At 34.6% G+C, this 24,915-nt stretch overlaps 1 protein-coding gene across 5 annotated transcripts in view; it reads right to left on the reverse strand.

Annotated features, from left to right (window-relative positions):
* The window catches only part of LOC132366631 (bifunctional heparan sulfate N-deacetylase/N-sulfotransferase 4), an 843,093-nt gene that overhangs the window by 241,969 nt on the left and 576,209 nt on the right, over positions 1-24,915 (reverse strand). For 4 of the 5 annotated variants that reach the window (XM_059924230.1, XM_059924226.1, XM_059924229.1 and 1 more), the window contains one exon: positions 504-1,726. In XM_059924230.1, coding sequence (XP_059780213.1) covers positions 504-1,481 — 978 coding nt within the window. In that variant the 5' untranslated portion in view covers positions 1,482-1,726. Of the gene's footprint in view, positions 1-503; positions 1,727-13,739; positions 13,776-24,915 lie in introns of those variants that run through there. The other variant, XM_059924231.1, reaches the window with a different exon arrangement.

Below are 24,915 nucleotides of genomic sequence, written 5' to 3' on the forward strand. Positions count from 1 at the left end.
TTTTCATATCTATATTTACAAATGTATGAACATTTCATATAGACAAGCACTATGCTTACTTGTTATATAAAAGTCTTGGGCTGCTTCTCTATCTTATATTTTAACCACCATTGTCAAACCCAAGTAGGGCAGGAGGATCTGCCCAGTGATAGATCTTCATGACTGTATTAGTCTTACTGCTACAAACTGCAACATGTGTGGAGCAATGGAGGCTGTTCTATGGGGGGCTGGCTGGGATGGGCAAAATCTAAAAGAGGCAAGGAGATTAAGCTCAAATACTCTTTGGGATATTTTAGTTCTATGCCCCTCTGAAGCATTTTGGGGGTGGGTGAGGAATGGTTAAGGCTTAGTTTAAGTTTTACTTTTAATGCTTATTTTATCTCAAGTTTACTGCATCTTAAAGTTTTGAGTAATTAGAAGTCTAAAATATCCAAAATTCTATTTCCTCAATACCACAGAGTTAGTGAAAGAAAAATAATCAGGTGATTTATAAATGTTCTTACCTTCACATCTTTGACATTCATCCTTGTCCCTTCCTTCCCAACAAAGATGTCATCAATGTCCACAAGGATATACCTGTCCAAAGACAATGTCAGCCTCTTCCCTGACAAGAAGGAGATGGCATCTATGAAGATGAGCTTGTGCAGCCAAAAGTTCAAGTTGTTGCCGAAAAGAACTCGCTGAATTCCATCATGAAGCCCCAGATCCTGAATCACCGTCGCATAGAGTGGTTTGCTGGAGAAGGATGAAAGGGATTTTTCTGTCTGTAATTCAGTTAAAAGCACAGGCTGGTAGGTTGAATGATTATACTGGAAAATTGTCCAGTCTTCCCCAGGAAGAGGGCCTTCCTCAACCTTGGGGGCTTTGGTAATATGCAGCAAAGGAGACTGAGGGTTGACAAAACAGTCCTTTAGAGCTAGATTATTGAAAAGGTTTAATGGAAAACCTTTTAATTGTGTACTTGGTGAGCTGTTTTCATTGGCTTTATGAAAACCAATTATACTAACACTGTATTCCACACAGTATTTTTCTAAAAGCTCTCGATTCCATGAGTCCATGCTGACATACTTCAGAATATTTTCATAAATAACTAAAATATATTTCCCTTTGCCATTATCTGTTAGAGGAGGTATGTCTCCCTTGCCAGGGGCGATGACCATATGGAACTGAAATCGGCTGGACTCCAAGATAGCGATAATATCTTGACCAAGTTGAGAGTACTGGCTCTCCACAAACAGGAGGACAGTAGGATCAGTTTTTGATGTATCAATAGGTTTGACTGTCTTCAGCTCCATTGACCGATATGGTAGGATTTTAACGTCAGTACATTCTGCTGCTGCAGTGGTTTCCATAAGTGTCATTTCCTGTTTATAGCCAGAGTAGAGGAAATAGGCAGAAATGACAATGCTCACCAAGCAAAAGGTGGCTAAGAGAACAATCAATGTTCGAAAACTTCTCCGAAGCTTCACAACAAGATTCATTTTTTAAAATACTGCTTTGGAAGCTTTTTCCAAGTTCTTTTCCTAAAGTGCCATCATAAATAAAGTATGAAATGGTACAAATGCTACTTCCCACAAGTTCATGTAACCATTGCAAACCATGTAAAATGTTTGATGGGATTGCAAGCAAGTTAAAGTTGGAGGACAGTGGACTAGGAAAGTAGAAGTTGAAGAGATTTTGAATATGTCCAATACCAAAGGTTGCTGTAGAGTCCTCTAAACATTACCTGAAAAAGAGGAGAAATATAATGACTAAAACAAAAATAGTAATATAAGTATTTACGTGTATACCTATGCTGATATATAAGAAACATACATATTAAGGATAAATTTAGTATGTTAATATGCTAAAATATTAATAACCTGATGTTTACAGTCTAGATTTTACTACTTAGAATGTAGTAGATTTTTTTCATGTCTTCAAGAACATAGACCCTATTTAATTTTGCCAAAATATCCATCTATATAGAAATACTGATTGAGATCATTTTTCAAACTAGTCACCTCAAAAAAAAAAAAAAGAAGGTAAGAAATAAAGTTTTAGTGTACAGTGGTAAAACCATAAAACTTACGGTAAAACCATAAAGCCATAAATGGTAAAACCACCTTTTTTAAAACCATAAAACTTGCTTCTGCAAGGCTGGTAGACATTATATACATACAGAATTAGGAAATCAGGTATCCGTGTGGGGTTTGGAGCAGTGGAACATGCTTTTAAGTATCTACTTAGGTATCTGGAATTCTAAGGTGAGGGGATGATTTTGTCTCAAATACATAGTAGTTTACAGGTTTTTCCCTTTAGTAACATTCTTTTCTGAAGTCACAGGGAGACACTTGGCCTTCTTCAGCATAACAGCCGAAATAGAGAGGATTTCTCTTTCACCATTCTTAGAAGCAAAGTGAGAGAGAAGCTATGGGAGAAAGAACAAAATGGGAAGAGGATCTTAAGATCTTTTTAATGAAACAGAGGTCAGAAGCCTAGATGAGAAGAAAAATCTTGACATGTTTTTCTCAAAGCACATTCCTAAATTTGGCTGATTTCTCTAATTAGAATTAAAATTGTTTTCGATTATTACATTTTATCCAACAGTCAAGTGTTCTATTTCCCTTATCAATTTCTTTTAAAAAGAAAAAAAAAGTAGAAAAAAAGAAAAAAAATTAGAAAGAAAACTGCTTTCCCAAATTGCTTCACCACAAATGGACATAATTTTCCATTATTTTTGACTCTGATTTTTAGTGAATTCCTTCCTATACAAATTTTCTTCATTCTCCTCAAAACTGTGTTAGACTAATTATGGAATTTTCTATTTCCCAGTTTGCCAAAATAGCGTCCCTAGGAAAGTAACCAAAATAGGTTATGTTTATAATCTGTGATACATATACTTTAAGGTGTGTATTATTGATGTACTATATCATAGAGAATCAAATTAGCGTGTTTTGTAATATGAGTTGTATATTCCATCACACTGCAAATATTTTATGAGTTTCTTTTTTATTTTTTAATTTAAAGAAACTGAATAATGATTAAAAGAATATTAGATTAAATGATTAAACATAGTATTATATCGCTTTATTTTTATGTTCTGAAACATTTTTTCTACATAGTAATTTAAATTTTAGAAATCAACAATAAGTTGAAATAACATTTGTTTTTGTCTTAGATTTTGGAAAAAAAATTTAAAACAATCTCAGAAGTCCATGAGTTAAAAATTTTAAATTTCTACCAAACATTTTACTTCTTCAGATTCCAAATATATAAGTAGGCCTGAATTTTCCCCTTTGAAATAGTGAACCAATTTAAAAAATCTCTCCAGTGATTTCAAATTCACTTTAAAGGAAAATTAACTCCACATGCTAGGGACTTACTAATACACTGTTATCAAACATAATTTTTAAGATAATTATTTGCTCCCCCAAAACCTTTCAATTTTTTTAAAGTTCTGTTCCCTTTGAATACATTGAATTATTATTTTACTAAAAAGAAATAAAATACAGTGATAAAAAGGCTTAGGTTTGGTATAAAATATATAAACCAATTATGGTCTACCCTCTACTTTTATGTATGTTTGAAAATGTTCATAAAGTAAATTTTAAAATAAAAATCAAATTAAATTATATATGTAAAATAAATATTGAAAGAGATTTGGAATTTGCCAAAGAAAGTTATCCGGTCTTTATTATATTCCATCCCAGACTTCTCCAAGCTCATGTATTTGATTCAAAAATCCATTTAAGGACACATGGAATCAGTCCCACTCCCACCTCCCCCTTGCATCACCCCACAAAAGTAGAAATCTAATCCACATACTTTGGTGGTTTGTTTAGTATTTTCAGAATGCATTCAATCAGGAATTTGAAAAGAAACTAAGTGCATGCCAAGTTAATATTTGTTAAATCCTTATCTATTCTGACATCAAAAATGCGACTTTTATTTTTGAATGTACAAAGTATAAGATGTCAGTTTTGCATATTAGAACAGTTTATTCTAATATGCAATAGTGAAAAGGAAATAAAAAAGCATATGGAACTAGAATCTGCCAACCAAAAGAATAAATAAAATTTAAATGTGACATTTATTTAAAATTAATATGTTCAGAGTTAGAAGAATGATAGATGCAGATTACCACCACTGTAGATATATGTTTGACTCTGTGTTTGTGTGCGTGTATGTGTGTGTTAATCAAGTGACTTATACTTCCCATTCAATCCTCCTGTTTATTCTTCCCTAGCAAAAACTGGCCAGTGGAGGTGAGGAAGCCTGAGCAATAAAAGATAATGTAACAAGGAAATTTACTTATGTCCTATGCCTGAGATAAGAAATGATATGGTATGCCAAAGAGATATAGTATATATATTTGGGGAGGGGAAAAATTTCCCCCCTAGCCCACTTGGTTCTTTGGGGTGTTCTAACAATTAAAATGAAAAAAAAAAAAAAAAAAGACAGCAGGAGAAAAACCAAGTTAATTTCATATGTATGGAGGTCTCATAGATATAGGACTTAAGAAGTGACCAAAGCAAGCAGCTTTTAGGCAAAGAAACAATAAATTTGAGAGGAATTGACAAGACAAAGAAACTTGGGCTTGGGTACTAGTTAGTGAAGAATCTAAGCAGTTTGTTTACACAGTCTTCTCTACTCTGAATTCCCTATCTCTGGTGATAAAGATGTCTCCCTACCTCCTGCTTCAGGGAAGGTACCTTTCACATGGGAGATTTATTTCCTAATTTCTGGAGACAAAGGAGAGGTAGAGTGTTCTTCTTGCACTGGCTGTTTCTTAAGTAACTTTAATTCCAAATAATCAATATGCCACTTTGGCACATTTGGGGTGGCTACCTTGAGCCCCAACAATGTATATTGATCTCTGCCCCCAGTTCCTGGCACAGAGCTCCTAAATCCCTTGTTATTTCCTGGGTGATACGAGTGTCTTTTGTCCTAATGAGGTGATATGAGCAGGACTCTGTGGGGCTCCTGGGCTCAAAAGCCTTCCTGTGTCCCCCATTTCTTTGATTACAGGAAATAGTCTTCATTCAGCCTCCATGACCTTCCCTGAGTTCCAACCGGCAGGTTCAAGCAATGGTTCATTAGGGAAGGGAGGGGATACAAGACAAGGGAGAAACAACAGTCAAGAGAAACAATAGTGCAGCCTTGGGGCAAGGTCCTGGTTCCCCAATAAGGGATACACACAATATCTCTGAGCTGTTTGCAAATAGTGAAACCCCTACCATGCGGGAGAAGTTAACGGTTAACGGTTAACTTTGATATGGTGCCCACAGGCACGTAGACCCCAGACTGGTTGGAATCAGAAGGTTGATCATGCTGACTCCCACTTACCTCACCACCAACCAATCAGAAGAATGTCCACGAGCTGATCATGCTCTCTTTGAACCACTACCATAAAACCCCTTACTCCAGGTTGGGACACACAGTTTTGAGGGTATTAGCCCACTGTGGCTCCCTTTGCCTGGCAAAGCAATAAAGCTATTCTTTTCTACTTCACCCAAAATTCTGTCTCAGAGACTTAATTCAGTACCAGGGTACAGAGGCTGGATTCAGCTTCAGAGGCAACAGTTAGTGGGTTCCTGGATGGGAGCTGGGCACCAGAAAGACCAAACAACAGTTAGAAGCTTGGAACTTTCAGCCCAGCCCTATCCTCTAGGAAGTGGAGAGGGGCTAGAAATGACTGATCACGCCAATGCAATGAAGCCTCTATAAAACCTCCCAAAGTACTGGGTTTGGAGAGCTTCCAGGTTTGGGAACACATCCACTCACTGGGAGGGTGACACACCCCCAACTCTGTGAGGACAGAGGGTCCTACTCTCAGGACTGAACCAGCCCTTGCCCTATGGATCTCTTCATCTAGTTGTTCATCTGTATCCTTTATCATATAATAAACTGGTAAAACTAAGTAGGTGTTTCCTTGAGTTCTGTGAGCTGTTTTAGCAAATAATCAAATCCAAGGTGGGGCGTCATGGGGACCTCCGATCTGTAGCCAAGTTGGACAGAGCCAGGGACCTACTACTTGTGATTGGATCTGAAGACGGGAGCAGTCTTATGGGACTGAGCCCCTAACCTATGGGGTCTGTGCTAACTCCAGTCAGTGTCAAATTTGAATTGTAGGATGCTCGGCTGGTGTCACAAAGCACTGCTTGGTGTGTGTGGGAGAACCTCACACACCTTGTGTTGGAAGTGTTATAAGTGTGATAGTAGTGCGAGAGTAAAGGAGAAACACACAGGAGGAAAAGTAGGTTTCCTATATGCCTATCTAGTACTGTGACCATTTAAAAAAAAAAAAAAGGCAAGGCAAAGTGCAAGGAGGTAGGAACACCAACTTAAGCATCTTGGAAAGGTCAAATAAGACAATCAAGATTATTTTTAAAGCCACATGTATGTTAAATGAGTCATATAAAATTAAGAATATTCATTTAAAGATAATGGTGAAGACATTAAAATGCTGCTCCAAAAGTCTAAAAATTATGTGGCATGTGTTTTTAAGGAGTCTAGGTGATATGTTAAATTTTAATTTCACCTTAATAAAATGCATTGTGAAGGATGAACCTGAGACCAGTTAGCAACGAATTGGCACAAACAGGAGCACTTTGTCCGCTTTCCCCTTCCACCATGTCGGTCTTTTGTTACCGAATGAATGGACAAATGTGTGGATGACTGAGTAAACTGCATCTGTGAAGAACTGATATTTCCTCAAGCACCATACCAAGCAAGTTAAATAGACTTTGATCCCAATTCTGCTAAATCTGGCTTTCACATATCCTAATAAATCTATTGTTAAAAATTTGGAAAGGAGACCTTCTCATTATTTTGGCAACAATCTATCCCGAAATTCCAGTTGTGTGATCCCTGTGCAGACTTTGATGAGAAAAAAAGCAAGGCTTTTTTAGGTGCTGCTTTCCTTGTTCTCACTCTTCTTTTTCTTTTTTTTAACTTCTAATCTTCCAAGTGTGACTCATCATATCAATAGTAGTGGAATAAATAGTTCCCAGAATTTCCCTCTTTTAAGATTAGATAGTATGAAAAAATTATTGTTCTGTGTATCTGTTTTAAAATTGCTCTTTAACTTATTTCCAAACTGTGTTTATAGATTTTCTAAAATACAGTCTGCAAAGTCCATTTACCAAGGGGTCTCAATCATTGTAAACTTTTTGTAATATCTGGTAGCAGCAAAGAAATTAGTAAACAAAGCAACTGCAGGTACTAGAGTGATTTTTGGCAAGAAGGAAATTCAGAAGTAAGTCAGGGGCTAAGAATTGCAATGATTGTATGTGTGATTGTTTCTTTCTTGAATGTGAACTGATGAACTATACAGAATGTCCAAGAGGCTCTTAAAGTTCAGCTGAAATTGAAAAAAAAGAGAAAATATTTACCAGCATTTAATGAGTAGCTACTACTTGCCAGTCATTATGCTACTTTCTTTGCATTCATCATCCTGTTTAGCCATTATTAGTCTAGTTTTTAAATGAAGAAATTGAGGTTTAGAGGGTGTAGAAAAAAGACTGAGATTATACCACGAGTGATTTGTGATGCTAGAGTTCTATTTCCTCACAGTTGCACTGATGAGAAAAATTAAAATTAAGTTAGTTGAAACCAAACTCTTAGCAGTTACCGTAATTAAGTACTTTAGCCCAGATATTGGCAAGTATTATTTCAACTTTAAAAATTCAGATATTCAAAGTTAAAAATATCTAACAAAAATGCAGAAAACATCTATAAGTGAATTGGATTAGCTCAAAAGAAGCTGTGTTGTAAGTTGGGATGACATAAGAATTGCAATAATTCGACCACCTTTGACTTTTCATGATACATGCGGGGGAAAACATTTTATCAAGTATCCCATTTCTACATGCTTCATGAGATTTTTGTTTGCCCTTAGGAATATTATGAAGAATTAGCTTATATTTCATATAAATAAAGCAGTGTTTTTAATTAAAAACTGTGCTATGTACACAGTTAACCATTCATTCAAATATATTAATGGCACCTTCAATCTCTGGGGGAGAATTCCAAAATTTATAACCATATTTCAAGAGAGATACTCTTTTTTTTTTCAAATTATAGGTCAGCACCACATAAAAGAAAAGAAAATAGATGAGAATAGAAATATTGATGTACTTCATGAAGGGTAAAGGTAAATAGTGCCTTAGGAAACATGTTTGTTTGTTGTGTGTGTGTGTGTGTGTGTGTGTATTTATTTTGTTCTGGGTCCCAATGCAAGATTATTTTTTATTCTGAGTCAGGGTCAAAAGTTTTTGCGAAACACTACTCAAGAGAGCACAGATAATTCAAATCGTTTAACCTGGTTTTATAAATACTGCAGAGGTTTTAGCTGTAGATCAATGTAGTCTCCTATGATTCCAAGTGGTTCCTGAAAATATCCACTATTGACTCAACAGAACTTGAGACTAGGAATTGGTTGATAACATGTAGTTTGGTCACTTGGCGCTCCTTTCAGCTTCCAGGACACAAAGTATTGTGATATTATTCTTGGCAACAACCAAAGCTGCATATATAACTTTTTTCAAATAAAGGTGTAAAGTGATGAGTAATTGTTATATTTACTCAAAATCAAAGAAGTATACTTATTTTATGATTTTCTGCAATAAGGATATTTTCTACCCTTGTAAATAACCAGTTGACTACTACTTAACTTTTATACATTTCATATTTTCTTGATTTCAGTGACATACACTTATTTCAGTCTTCAAGTGTGCATTTTTTATCAGTACAACTCCTAAAAGTGTCATTTCAAACATAATGATAACATTACTACCACCATAGTACATTGTAACATCATATTATACTAGGTACATAGCTCTGAGCTATCAGCTGTATTCACACTTCAAAAGGCAACTCAGTAAATAGAAAAGTAAATTTCAGTTGATTTCTTTTCTCATCATTTCTTAGAGATATATATAGTGCCTATTTACCATTTTCCTAGGTCTTGTTTCCTAAAGCAGAGAAACAATATGATTTTTCAAAAAGAATCCATTTTTATTAAAATCAAACTGTAAATATCTATATATTTATCTCGTTTATCAGAAAAACATGGGAACTTTGAGAAGGAAAATACTAAATGGATATTTATTCTGCTTTGCCACATAAGATTTCTAGATAGAGTAGCAGAAATGCTATTTGTGATCAAGTGGGGTGATCTAGTAAAGTAATCATTGTGTAAAACTCTGTTTGTATTTATATTTAAAATTTCATTATTGATTTTTGCCCTTAACACTACCGAAATAATGATATCTCCAGTATGGTCCAGAATTAAATAGAATTAAACCACTTTGAAATGCCTGTATCTTTCTTAAAGATTCCTGAAATCCAGACAACTCCCTTAGAAACTTGGGATGACTTTGGATAGATTTGTGGCATCTGTCTCATTTTTGTCTAGATTTGGGGGTAATATTTACAATGGGACATTCAAAATCAAACTAGGACCAGATAAGCTGTCTAAAATTCAATTTTGGATATGCTTCTATTTTCTCCTTTAGGTAAGAAGCAAAGGCATTCATCCAACATTCATTCAACACATAAATGTATCAACCTTTATTAACAGCCTACTATTTTCCAGGTACATCTACAAATTCAGCTGTATATCATCTCATCATAAAAAAAAAAAAAAACCTACCTTATTTTGCTTTCATCTGTTCTTAATTTCTTCTCTTTATTTACTATCTATTTTTCTTTCATTTCTAGAAAGTCTTTTTTATTTTTTTAACACTGGATATAAAACTTGTGCTAATGAATTTACTGTGAAGTGTGGCCATTAATCAGCCAATCTATATGACAATATTTCCATTTCCTATCGCCATTTTATTTTCTCTCCATATAAACAATTTACACGGGAGCTGCAAAAGATGACTGAGGAAATACAATGGTATGCTTCCTTATTTAGATATAATCTTAACCATTTTCTCTCAAAAGTAGGCTGTTTTTCTATAAATTGTCTCATCTACAAAGGTGAAATGAAAAATATTTTTAAAAACTGACACTACTACTTTGTGCAAGTTATTATATAAATCTCATTACAAAAGCATGAAAAATTTGAAAATCTAGAAAAATAAAAATGAAATGAACATTGCTTAACAAAAACCTCTCATATATTTCTTCCTAGTGTCTTCTCTATACGTAGTTTGTAATCTGGTTTTATGTAGCTGTGATTACACGACAAACATAATTTTTATCCTACATTTTAACTTAAAATTATAACATAACTAGTTATAACAAAAGGAACACGTGATTGAGAAGTCCTTCTTATATCCATCATTGTTTTTTTCATTTCTTTTCCCCCAACTATATATACTCTGATGATTTCAATAACTTTTTAAGCCTGCTATACCCACCACCTAACTCCTCAATTTACGCTACAAAGAAAATAGAAAGTGAGGGTTGAACCAGCTAAACATCACCCAGGGAGCCAAACTGACTCCCATCAATGTTTCCCAAACCTAAGGAAGTATCACTTTACTTACTTACTTGCTTCCTGGTTCTGTGGAAAATATATATCTCTTGTAAAGTTATTTTATTTCCTTTCACCCCTAAGTCTTTTCTAGAACTTCAACCTCTCTTTTCTGAGGATTTAGTTAAAAACTGGGGATAATCATGTTAGTAATTCACTGTAAACAGTGTTTGCATATGTTTTGTCTGGTAATTACAATATTTTAATATCTGAATGGCTTTAGTCGCCACCATTTGCTCACTAATTTAAGTCTATCTGCCTGTCCTGTATTTATTTTAGTTTAAGACTATAATCTTCTTCACAAATTTAACACACCTGTGTTCATACAAATTCCTCTCACAGTTACTCCCTACCCCAGCCCTAGCGACTGCCTTAATCTTTCTCTGCACCTTTAAAGTCAAACTTTTTGAAAGTTTTCTCTTGCAAAATTCTTTCATCTTGTTATTCCTGCACTTTACATGTTGACCCATTTGCAGTTCTGGAATGACCAATGTTGTCTCTCCTATTTCTAAGTTTGACCAGCTCTGTTTCACTTTTAGAGATTCAGTTTAGATAAAGCCACAACAAGAAAATCACTCTCCCTCCCCTGCCTTGCAAACGTTAGTTTAAATGAGTTTCAATTTAATTACTCATGAATTCCCATGAAGCCAGGGACTGCGATTTATTCAGAATTGAGTCTTCAGCACATTGTAGACCACCTTGTAAGTCATATGTTAACAAAAAAACATTCAATGACACTCAAAGGTGGTCAGGCAGACTTTACTCAAGACCATTGTGATAGGTATAGGGACCACTGCAATGGGGTTTTATAGTGGGGGAGAGAGATGGGCTCAACTCCAAATACAGTTTGGGCAAGTAGGAATTTATAGCCAAGGATCAGGGCGGGAGTCAGTGAATGGAAAATTACTAAGAGGAAACATTCTATGTAAGGGAGGGTCTAGCTAAAACTACCTAACAGGATTCTTGCTAAAGGCAGGCTGGGCTTATCAGACATCGTCTGGGGGGTGGTGGAGGATGAGGAACCTGATTGGATATTGAGGGTGATCAGATATCGAGGGTGGGGGTGGGGGGGATTCTGGGTAAACTGAGTGAGCAGGATTCTTGTGAAAACTAGATTTTGCAAGAAAGTGCACACCTGGGAAAATGTTCAGAAGCCTGCTTAATTAGAGTTTGGTCAAGCAAAGAGTCTTTGTCTCATGCATGAAACAATTATACTAAATCAGCAACTTATTCACATCTTGCATATATTAAACTTTTTTCTCTACCTCAAGGAATAGCTCAAATGCTATCTTCTCCAGAAACTTGTGGGGTGGGAGAAAAAGTCTGAGCTTCAATTTCGTCATTGGGAAACTAAAGAAACGTAGCTGTTTATCTTTCTATTTCCATGTATCCATTAAAAAGGGGAGATTTGAAAGGATACTCATTAAGAGATTGACCATCTATGTCTTTCTTATACTTTTCTATATCATTTGAATTTTCTGCAGGAACCATGAACTATATTTATAAAAAGCACAAAAAATCTAAGTAGAAAATTTTAAAGGAGGTGAATTTGATAACATTAAGGTTGTTTCAAACTCTAAAATTCTATAATTTTGTGAATAATAAGCCTTCCCTATTCATTCTGATCCCTGATAATCCTTCTTCCTCTAAATAGCTGAAGAATATGTCACCCATATATTTTTTGTGATACCCTTACATTTTTGTTAAACTTATTTAAGTCTTCCCAAGATGATTGTGGGTACATTTTCAATAGACTAGTCTGTTTATTAAACTTCTCTTTTCACACTAAACTACTTTCCCTCCCCTCAAGCATAACCCAATACTAAATTAGACACACAGTTGAAACTTAATAATCTTGACTAAATCAGTTAAATTTATATTCCATGTTAGTATATTTGTAATAGTCCTATTGGAACAATGATCTCAGAATTCAAGTCTAAGATTTTGAAAATTGGAAAATCAATTGCACCAAATTATCTCTAAGTTTACTTATAACTAAAATATTATGATGCATCAATTGTTTCTGATGAGTCCAAATTTGTCAGAAGATATATGTAAATAATTCTTTAAAAATACCAAATTCATATTAATCTGTTACTGAAATGAAAAATATGGTACTTGGATTAAAAAGGGTGGCAGGATACCCAAATGTCAAAGTTTTGTCTACCCCTGAGATAGGCACTGGCATCTCTGATCAACTTGAGTCTTCAAGGAGCAGCAGACACGCATCCATCCATTTGCCTGAGTTGATTTGCAAAACTTGTTCAAGACCCTCATGCACATAGAGCACTGGGGATATAGGAAGGCACAACTCTGCGTGTGCACTAGTGTTTCCATGGTGGGTGCCTGCAGCAGTGGCCTTGCTGAGACACATTCAGTGATTTCTGTGCAGTGAGATTGGTGACAGGCAGGAAAGCCAGGATGGACCTACCATTTGACAAGCACAGATGAAACCTTGAAGGGCACTGAAATGACTGTGTGATGAGAGAGAAGAGCCAATAATGTAGGAGCTTTATGATTAACCAGAGCCCATGTGTACCTACAGACAGTGGAAGTCTGGAGAAACTTGGATTATATTAATATTGGTATATTTTCCCCCAGAATTTACTTTGTGTCAGTCTTTCATTTTATTAATACAGTGATAAATATGTTGTTCTTTCTGCCTTAATCATTAACTTCCTACTTTTATTTTCTAGATGACTTTTTCTAATAAAATTTTCACATAATCTTCAGTCTTGCATTTCAGAGAAGGGAAAAGATTTTTCTCTACGCATAGACTCTGGCTACAAAGGACCCATACACCTCTGCTAATTTAGTGACCCATGCTACAGAATTGTATTCAATACCTTTTTAACAATTAAAAGAATACTTACAACTAATTTTTATAATAAAAGTAAAGTTATTATAAATACTAGGATATAAAGTATTATAACTAATTCATAAAGTTTACAACTACAATAAAATGTAATATAATTAAAAAATTTTTTTAAAGTAAAATATTAAAAAGAAATAATTTATTCTCAATCTAGTTAACATTTCTTATAACACGGGCCATACAAATAGGTTAATCAATCATGTTTGGCATTTGTGTTTCTAGAATTCAAGATGTTAACCTAAATATTGGTATATCACATTTATTTGAAGAGAGAAAATAAGACATTTGCTTTTTAAAATGTATTCTTTCTGTACTTCTGAACAATCCTTCAATCTCCTAGCTTTTTCAACACTAGAGGGCGATATGTTCTTGCTTTTATTGCAAAAATGTACTCACTTCCTCTCCATAGACAGCTGAAGTGCTGAGTACAGAGCCCACAGGTTACTTTGCTCTTAGGACAAGTATTCTGCTGTTGACATCAGAGAAACATCAGTGATTCTTAAAGTTAAAACACCAATTACGCCACAATTCTACACCAAATACATTTAGTCAATTCTCTTCCTCATATTTGAAATAAACAACCAATATTACACTGCTTGTATGATTCCCTGTTTCTGAATTCTTATTTCTGTTTTTTAATTAAGTATATTTTTTGCTGTTATACCCAAGATAAAGATAAATGAAATATCACCTGTCCTTAATATCGTGCTAGTTTTTGCAAACTTTTAATATCTAAATCTTTTACTTAAAGGAACAAAATTATAATGCCTGTAATGCAAAGATGTATAAACCAGCTTTGCCATATCTTGTTTCCAAATTAACATTTTCTTTAGGATTTACGAATTCTATTTCTTAAGTAGGTACAATGTATTTTTTTGTGTGTGAAATAGAGTTACCATTCAGTTTTACATTTCTCTATTATGCAATTATGTTTGTGCAATAATTTCATTTGCCCCCAAAAACATAATTTTTGAAGATCTGAATCTGCTTAAATGATTAACTCCTTTTCATAATCTTGAGTAAATAAACAACATAAAATGAATGTTAAGCAAAACTTAAATACAAAAGAGAAAAAACATGAACACTATGATTTAGGTCATCTCCCAATTTACTTTACTTCTCAGTTCTGATGAGGAAATATAAAACGTTAAGAACTATATTCAAAATAATTTAAAATTGTGGTTACAATTCTGTTTAAAATGGCATTATGATTTATTTGCAAAGAAAGATTTCTAGATATCAATTTCTACTGCTCACAGTTATATCTTAGAATTGTAGTATTATGTGCTTTCATTATAATTTATCATTTACCTGATAATCTATAAAAATACCTGTTCATATGTAGCTGCTTTGCTGATTATTTGAACGATAATGGATCATTAGGAGGTTATTCATGCAATGAAATATACTCAAATTAATCATCCTGAGTAATAGGTATAAGCATATAATTTATTTCTGTTCACATTGTTTTTTTAATTTTTTTTAATTAATTAATTTATTAATTAATTTATTTATTTTTATTTTATGGCTGTGTTGGGTCTTCGTTTCTGTGCAAGGGCCTTCTCCAGTTGCGGCAAGCGTGGGCCACTCTTCATCACGGTGCGCGGGCCTCTCACCATCGCGGCCTCTCTTGTTGCGGAGCACAGGCTCCAGATGCGCAGGCTCAGTAATTGTGGCTCACGGGCCCAGCCGCTCCACGGCATGTGGGATCTTCCCAGACCAGGCCTCGAACCCGTGTCCCCTGCATTGGCAGGCAGATTCTCAACCACTGCGCCACCAGGGAAGCCCTCTGTTCACATTTTGAGTTTTTCCGAAAGTTGTTTCCACAAATGTCATTAAAAATTTGTTAAAGTATTTTAGAGACAAAGAAATGATGTTCAATATCACAGAATATATCATAAATGAGTATAGAATCAGATGGTAGTGTAACTTACAAACTATAATTGGAATGCAAACATCAGGATGATTGAAAAATGCAATAAAAAATAGTTCTTAATTAGATTTAGTCATATCATTCTGCTCATGTCACAATTAAGACCACACACATGCACACACACACACAGACCCCAAAACATAAAGGTCCATTTTGAAAAAATGACCATAGACCAAATATTGCACATTCAGCATTGTTAGTATTGAGATCCCGGCAGCTCTTCAAGAGATGCTGTTACTGATGTCTCTGGACCTTGGATATAGGTGAAGACACCCTAACCTAAAGGGAATCTGTTCTGGACCTGCTTCTTCACTTCACTAGCTTCTAAGTCAAAGTCTGGTAGAGGTACATCTGATTACACACTTTTAGCTGGCATGTCCATGCCTTGGCTGTGAGAGAGGCTGGGAAATAATCATCTGATATCTAAAGTGAAGAAGTGGAAACTTCTAGGATCGTGAATTTCTCAAACATAGGAAGAATGTTCAAATTGTTGAACAGAGTGAAGATAAAATAATTGTTAAAAATGTAAATTAATCTAAAGGACCTTAAATATATAAAATGAGAATAATAAAGCTTTATGGGGCTAAAAACAAAATCAAAGACCAATTGAAATAAACAAAAACAATACCACAGAAGTCAGAAGGGAGTAAATGGAGTAAAAATGTTCTAAGAACCCTGTATTATGGTAATGATATTAACTGACTTAAGACATTGGTAAGTTAGGCATGCATATTTTGATTTCTAATGAAACAAAGACAGAATATATATATTCAAGACTAGTAGAGGAGAGAGAATGAAATGCAAGAAAAATACTCAATTAAAAAAAGAATAAAGAGGAGAAAAAGAAACCTAGAAAAGGTAGGACTAATGCAAAACAAAAAATATTTAGGTCTGTTTATGTTAGTAATCACACTAAATATAAACTAAATTATCTTTTAAAATCAAAGATTGGCAGTTTGACAAATCCAAGTATATGTTGTTTAAAAGTGACACATGGGGCTTCCCTGGTGGCGCAGCAGTTGGGAGTCTGCCTGCCAATGCGGGGGATGCGGGTTCGTGCCCTGGTCTGGGAGGATCCCACATGCCGCGGAGCAGCTGGGCCCGTGAGCCACAACTACTGAGCCTGCGCGTCTGGAGCCTGTGCTCCGCAACAAGAGAGGCTGCGATAGTGAGAGGCCTGCGCACCGCGATGAAGAGTGGCCCCCGCTCGCCGCAACTAGAGAAAGCCCTCGCACAGAAACGAAGACCCAACACAGCCAAAAAATAAAATAAAATAAAAGTGACACATGAAAGTATGTGTGAAGGTAAACATCTAGAAAAAGATACATCAGAAATATTTTAATTAAAAGAAAACTGACAAAGCTATGTAAATACCAGGAAATTAGATTCAAGGCAGAATTACTAGAGATACAGAGATCACTGTAAAACAATAAAAAATTCAATTTACTAGGAAGTCATTAAAATTTAAATTTACATGCATCTACTATCACAACCTCAAATATATAAAGCAGAACTACAAGGTGTCATTTTTAAATTCCCAGTTGTAGAGGATGAATTATGACATTTCTCAGGAATTGACTGAAAAGTTGGATAGAAGATTAGTAAGTTCAAGAATACCTATAAACACGATTAACAAATTTGGTCTAAAAGACATAGTTAAACTACGATAGTCAACAACTGTAGAATGCATACTGAACTTGGAGATATTTACAAAAATTAATCATACTGAGTCCTAAAGAATGTCTCAAAAAATTTCAAAGAACTAAAAGCCACATAGAGATGTACTATAACCATTATGTAATTAATCTAGGAACTAATAACAAAACAACTAGAAAATTCTCATATATTAAAAATTTAAGAAACATAACCTAAATAAGTTAAGACAAAGAAAAACATGAATATATATTTTATGTTACAATTATGTCCAAAATATCACATATCAAAATTTGTGAATTAAGCTATCATAATAGATAAATTTAGAGCCTTAGAAGCATGTACTCAAAAAAAGTGTGAAAATTAATGAGCTAATAAGGTAAGCATTCTTCTCAAGAAGCTACAAAATAATAAAATAATAACAAAGATGATAGAAGAAAAGACATATCAAAAATGAACTGAAAAAATTCAGATAAAAAATACAATAAAAAAACAAATCTAAAACCTGATTCTTTTCAAAAGGCTGATAAATTTGACACATTAAGATTAAAAAGAGATAAATCACACATAAATTATAGGGATGAGAAAGAGAAGATAACTAGCTTTCCTTCAGGCATTAAAAAGATACAAGAAAGTTATTGATGAATTTATAAGAAAAGATTTTAGTTTTAAAAGAATTTAAGTAAATAAACTTTTGAGAAAAGGTAGCTTTATAAAATTGATTTAAAAGAAGCCTCAAAATGAATAAAGTGAAATACAAGAATTTGAATAAATAGTCAAAAATATTCCCAAAAAAACACTCTAGTCACTGATTCCTTCACCATAAGGTCCTATCAAAGCTTCAAGGAATAAATAATTCCAAACTTACACAGTCTTTTTCAGATAAATGAAAAAAATAGTAATACCTGTCAACCTCATTTTATTAGGCTACCATAATCTTGATAGTAGTAATTGATGAAGGGATGATATGAAAAAGGAAATTATAGGAAATATAATTCATGAATATAAGGTGTAAAAATTCTAAACAAGTACTTATAAACCAAATTAGCTATTTATAAAAAGAATGAAATGGCATAACAAAGTTGAGAGTAACTCCTATAGTTTGACTTGTGTCCCCCCCAAAATGTGTATGTTGAAGCCCTAGCCCCTAGTATCTCAGAATGTGAACTTATTTGGAAATAAGATTATTACAGATACAATTAGTTAAGATGAAGTCATACTGGAGTAAGGTAGGCCCCTACACCCATATGACTGGTAAAATGGGAAATTATAAAAAGGACACATTCAACACAGACGCATGCAAGGGGAGAAGGCAATGTGGACAGAGGAAGCAAGGCTCTGTTGACATCTTGATCTCAGACTTCCAGCCTCCAGAACGGTGAAACAATAAACTTCTGATGTTTAAGCTACTCACTTTGCCGTACTTTATTACGGTAGGCCTAGCAAACTAATTTACTAATTACTAATTATCCTCTCATCCACACAAAACCATCTTTACCCAACTTCCAGGAAATCATACATCTTTGGTTTTCTATAAGTTCTTAGTCACATTCTCTGGTTCTTTCCCATCTCCCTATCCTCCAAATGTGGAGTTCCCTGGGTCTTAGTCCTTGAAACTCATCTCATTTCTATTTACATTCATTTCCTTTGTGACCTCACACTGTTTCATGGTTTTAAACACTATCTATAAGCTGACTTGAAAATTTACATCTCCAGTTAAATCTTTTACTTGCTTCTATTTGTGTGTTCAACGACCTATTTGGTATTTCCACTTGGAAATCTAATGGATATCTAAAACTAGAACAAAACCAAATCATAAGACCCTACTAAATATATAGTACAGGGAACTCTTCTCAGTACTCCATAATGACCTATATGGTAAAAGAATCTAAAACAGAGTGGATATATGTATATGCATAACTGATTCACTTTGCTGTACAGCAGAAATGAACACAACATTGTAAATCAACTATACGCCAATAAAATTTTTTTAAAAAGACAAAATCTGATTCCCTGATATTTTTCTTAACCCCAAACTGATTCCTCTCACAGTTTCCCCAGAGAAGTAAATGATAGATGCATTACTTTATTTGCTTAGAGACACACACACACACCCACTAGATTTTCAATCTATTGGCTCTACTTGTAAAATGTATTTAGACTCTGAACAATCTTAAAACCTTCTCAGCTCTCACTCCAGTTCATATTAGCATTATATCTCCACCGGATCATCGAAATACCTTCCTAATTGACTTCTGCCTCTGCTCTTTCCCCACATCAGTTTTTTGGCCAAAGGAATCATTTTACAATGTACATCAGATTAGGCCTCTCTTCTGATCAACTCCCACCCCCAGAGGGACTCCCCCATTTCACTCAGAGTAACAGTGAAATTCACAGAGTGGTCTCTACAACTCTACCTAGTCTACCACTTCTCTTTCACTGAACTCTCAACAAACCCACTGGCCTTCTCGATGTTCTCTGAATATGCTGTGCTCTTCAGATAACCTAGCTCTGGGCTTCTGCACTTGCTGTTTCTTCTGTCTAGAATACTTGTCCCCCAAGTATAAACATGACATACACTCTCATTTCTTTTAGTCCTACTAAAATGTAATATCACTTATATGTGGAATCTAAATTATGACACAAATGAACTTATCTACAAAACAGAAACAGATTCACAGACATAAAGAACAGATTTGTGGTGGCCAAGGGTGAGGTGGGGTGGGAGAAGGAAGGACTGGGAGTTTGGGATTAGCAGATGCAAACTATTATATACAGAATGCATAAACAACAAGGTCCTACTGTATAGCACAGGGAACTATATTCAATATCCTGTAATAAACCATAATGGAAAAGAATATATAAAAAAGTATACATATATATGTAAAACTGAATCACTTTGCTGTACAGCCAAAATTAACACAGCATTGTAAATCAACTATACTTCAATAAAAAAATAAAGAAAGAAAATTAAGCACGCAAAAAATTTAATATTCTCAGTATATCTGCTTTTGGCCTCCCAATGCAAAGTTGAAAGCTCCCTCCCAACACTTTCTAACCTCTTCTTTTTTTTTCTTATGGGTGTGTGATTTTAACAATCTATTATACTATATAAACAATATTACTTTTTTTGTATCCATCATTTCCATTAGAATCTAGCATTTGAATCAGGGATTTTATTCTGTCTTGTTCTCTCCTATTCTAAGTGTCTATATCACACTTTAAAAGGGAATAATAGATAATTGAATTGAAAAGATAGGTAGGTACCAGAAGATAAAAAGGTCTTATTCAAAATGTTACAGATTTATAATTGCCTTGAATATTGGACAATTATTGAAACATTTTAATTTCAAGGCTGACACGGTAAATGTTGTTTTTTAAAAATTTTTTTGAGGGAGTAAGAGGACAGACTGGAGCCATAAGAGAGGAGACCAGTTAGAAATTGATTACAATAGTCCACTTAAGAAAATGGAAATAGACAAACAACAAGGTCCTACTGTATAGCACAGGGAACTATATTCAATATCTTGTAATAAACTATAATGGAAAAGAATAAAAAAAAACATTTCGTGAAGCAACAGTTAAATAATTAAAGCAGTGGGGCAGGGATGTCAAAGGAGAACTTTAAATCAGTGAAAGCGAAGAGAAGGTGAAGAATTAGACTCAACTCTATATGGAAACACATTATGGCTAAGGAGGCACTTACTCTATGCCAGGTGCTATGTGATATACTTTACTTAAGATATTTCACTTGATCTTTGCAATGAACCTATGAGGGAGATATTACGACCTGTTTGGCAAAGGAGAAAAGCTCTATTTAAGCAGTGTGCTCAAGGGTCATGTGGCTAGAAAGTGGCAAAGTCGGAATCTAAACTTCACAAGCTCACACTCATAACTGCTACCCTATTTTGTCTCTTCTTTTGGAAACAAAGAGACAAAGACCAAGTACTAAAAGAAAAAAAAAAAAAAAAAAGAAAACAGAAATAGGGATTTTAAGAAAACGCAAGCAAAGTTTATATGGAAAGCAAGATTCAGAGCAGCCAACACAATACTGAAGAAGGACAAAGTCATCGGACTGACACTAACAAGCTTTAAGAATTAATATAAAGCTGCAGTTATCAAGGCAGTGTCGTATTGGCAAAATAATAGATGCATAGATCAATGGAACAGAATAGAGAGCCCAGAAGTAAACCCACACAAGTTAGTCAACTGATCTTTGACAAACAGCAAAGGCAATTCAATGGAGAAAGGATAGTTTTTTCAATACATTGTATTGGAACAACTGGACATATGTTAAAAAAATACTTCCTACTCAGATCTTACACCCTTCCCGAAAATTAACTCAAAATGAATCAGAGATCAAATTGTAAAATTTTAAAAATCTATAAAACCCCTAGAAGATAAAGTAAGAGAAAATCTAGATGACTTTGGCTATGCTGATGACTTTTTAGATATGACACCAAAGGAATGATCCATGAAAGAAAGAATTGGAAAGTTAGACTTCATTAAAAAATTTTTTTTTCCTGTGAAAGACATTGTCAAAAGATTGAAAAGACAAGCTACAGACTGGGAGAAAATATTTGCAACAGGCATATCTGATAAAGGAAGTTCCAACAAGCTGCTTGCTGAATATATAATAATGGAATTTAAGGTCTGTGCTGGAATGGTAACTTGAAGGGGAGGAAAAGCCATTATATTGAGTGACAGAGCTAAGGAACAGTCTGTATAGTAAAATGATAGAGGCATATCATTAAGACCTTTGACTTTGCTTGAATTATGGTTAGAGGAAGAGAGCCACGGAAGCTACAAGCAAAGGGATGCAAATGTGTCTGATCAAGAACTGAACACTCCACTGTTTGCAGATGACATGATACTATACATAGAGAATCCTAAAAATGCCACCAGAAAACTACTAGAGCTAATCAATGAATATGGTAAAGTTGCAAGATACAAAATTAATGCACAGACATCTCTTGCATTCCTATACACTAATGATGAAAAATCTGAAAGAGAAATTATGGGAACACTCCCATTTACCATTGCAACAAAAAGAATAAAATACCTAGGAATAAACCTACCTAGGGAGACGAAAGACCTGTATGCAGAAAACTATAAGACACTGATGAAAGAAATTAAAGACGATACCAACAGATGGAGAGATATACCATGTTCTTGGATTGGAAGAATCAGTATTGTGAAAATGACTATACTACCCAAAGCCATCTACAGATTCAATGCAATCCCTATCAAATTACCAATGGCACTTTTTATGGAACTAGAACAAATCATCTTAAAATTTGTATGGAGACACAAAAGACCCCGAATAGCCAAAGCAGTCTTGAGGGAAAAAAATGGAGCTGGAGGAATCAGACTCCCTGACTTCAGACTATACTACAAATCTACAGTAATCAAGACAATATGGTACTGGCACAAAAACAGAAACATAGATCAATGGAACAACATAGAAAGCCCAGAGATAAACCCACGCACCTATGGTCAACTAATCTATGACAAAGGAGGCAAAGATATACAATGGAGAAAAGACAGTCTCTTCAATAAGTGGTTCTGGGAAAACTGGACAGCTACATGTAAAAGAATGAAATTAGAACACTCCCTAACACTATACACAAAAATAAACTCAAAATGGATTAAAGACCTAAATGTAAGACTGGACATTATAAAACTCTTAGAGAAAAACATAGGAAGAACACTCTTTGACATAAGTCACAGCAAGATCTTTTTGATCCACCTCCTAGAGTAATGGAAATAAAAACAAAAATAAACAAATGGGACCTAATGAAACTTCAAAGTTTTTGCACAGCAAAGGAAACCATAAACAAGACGAAAAGACAACCCTCAGAATGGGAGAAGATATTCGCAAATGAATCAACGAACAAAGGATTAATCTCCAAAATATATAAACAGCTCATGCAGCTCAATATTAAAGAAACAAACAACCCAATCCAAAAACGGGCAGAAGACCTAAATAGACATTTCTCCAAAGAAGACATACAGATGGCCAAGACGCACATGAAAAGCTGCTCAACATCACTAATTATTAGAGAAATGCAAAGAAAACTACAATGAGGTATCACCTCACACCAGCTAGAATGGGCATCACCAGAAAATCTACAAACAACAAATGCTGGAGAGGGTGTGGAGAAAAGGGAACCCTCTTGCACTGTTGGTGGGAATGTAAATTGATACAGTCACTATGGAGAACAGTATGGAGGTTCCTTAAAAAACTAAAAAGAAAATTACCATATGATCCAGCAATCCCACTACTGGGCATATACCCAGAGACAACCGTAATTCAAAAAGACACATGCACCCGAATGTTCATTGCAGCACTATTTACAATAGCCAGGTCATGGAAGCAACCTAAATGCCCATCCACAGACGAATGGATAAAGAAGATGTGGTACATACATACAATGGAATATTACTCAGCCATAAAAAGGAACGAAATTGAGTCATTTGTTGAGACATGGATGGATCTAGAGACTGTCACACAGAGTGAAGTAAGTCAGAAAGAGAAAAACAAATATCGTATATTAACGCATGTATGTGGAGCCTAGAAAAATGGTACAGGTGAACTGGTTTGCAGGGCAGAAGTTGAGACACAGATGTAGAGAACAAACGTATGGACACCAAGGGGGGAAAGCCGTGGTGGGGTGGGGATGTTGGTGTGCTGAATTGGGCGAATGGGACTGACATGTATACACTGATGTGTATAAAATTGATGACTAATAAGAACCTGCAGTATAAACAAACAAACAAACAAAAAACAACTAATACTAAACTTTCTTTGGGTTATTTGTATGGAAATATGTTAATATAAATGTTTCAGACATTACATGAAATTTCTAAAAATCTTATACGTTCTGGTATAATGTTATAAGTCATAATTCTAGTTATTACTTTAAAATGTATATCTCAGAAATAACTAAATTTCCTTGTCAATTGCATTATTATGAACTTTCATCAAATCTTTAACCGTGGTCATTTTTAAGTCTCTTGTCATTTACAGACAGTTCTGGGTGTACTCTGATGCTTTTGCAAAAATGTTCTTATAAAAGGGTTTCACCTTCAAGGAATTCATGGAAAAGACTCTGACAAGTACAGGTTGCTGGTAACTGACTATACTGCTGAAGTGAATGAATAAGCATTTTCAGAACTCTAATGGAAAACTGATGAATTCATAAAAGTGCTAACAAAAGATCAAGATAAAAAAAAAATTAATTACATGGGACTGAGTGAACTGATGAGGATGATAATAATTTTTGTGACTTTCTGTTTGAATAAAAAAAAAAAAAATCCCACAAGGGCTCAGAGGCAAAGAATATACAAATCAATTTTCACTGCAAAGTAAAGGAGCTGTTACAGTGGAGGATTACTGGACTGAATGTCAATATTGTGACGTAGTATGAGTGTGTTTCATGTTTGGTAAATGCAAATTGTTGCTTTTGTTGTGGTCATCCATTTACAATGCTTGGGGTCAGTTTATTTATCTCTTGTAAAAATAAAATACAGTGTGTGTGTGTGAAAAATAACAAAAAAATAAAAGGGCTCTAAAAAAAAAAAGAACTGAATACTATATATGAGTCAAGAAATACAACTGAAAATTGACCTTGACTTTGGTGACCTTAGCAAAATGTCTGGTGGTGTAGTGAAGTCAAGGAGAAGATTAAACTAAGTGGAGAAGGAAGTAGGTGGTGAACAAGTTGAGAATAGCTGCAAGTTAAAAGAAAAAGAAAGTGAAAGAATGAATAGAAATACAAAGTTTGTTGCCAAGTGAGAACTCTAAGGGCATGCTATGAGATGTAAGCAAAAGGAGAGAGTCCTATGAACATGAAGTTATTAGGAGAGGATTTACAGAGGGAAGTCAATTGTTCTAATCATTGAAGAATGAGATGATTTGGATTTTGAGGGGAGAGGAAAGAGATTTGAAACAGAGAAGAAAACCAAGATTCAGGACCAGGCAGG

The sequence above is a fragment of the Balaenoptera ricei genome, chromosome 5 (genome assembly GCF_028023285.1).
Source record: "Balaenoptera ricei isolate mBalRic1 chromosome 5, mBalRic1.hap2, whole genome shotgun sequence".
Classification (NCBI taxonomy): domain Eukaryota; kingdom Metazoa; phylum Chordata; class Mammalia; order Artiodactyla; family Balaenopteridae; genus Balaenoptera; species Balaenoptera ricei.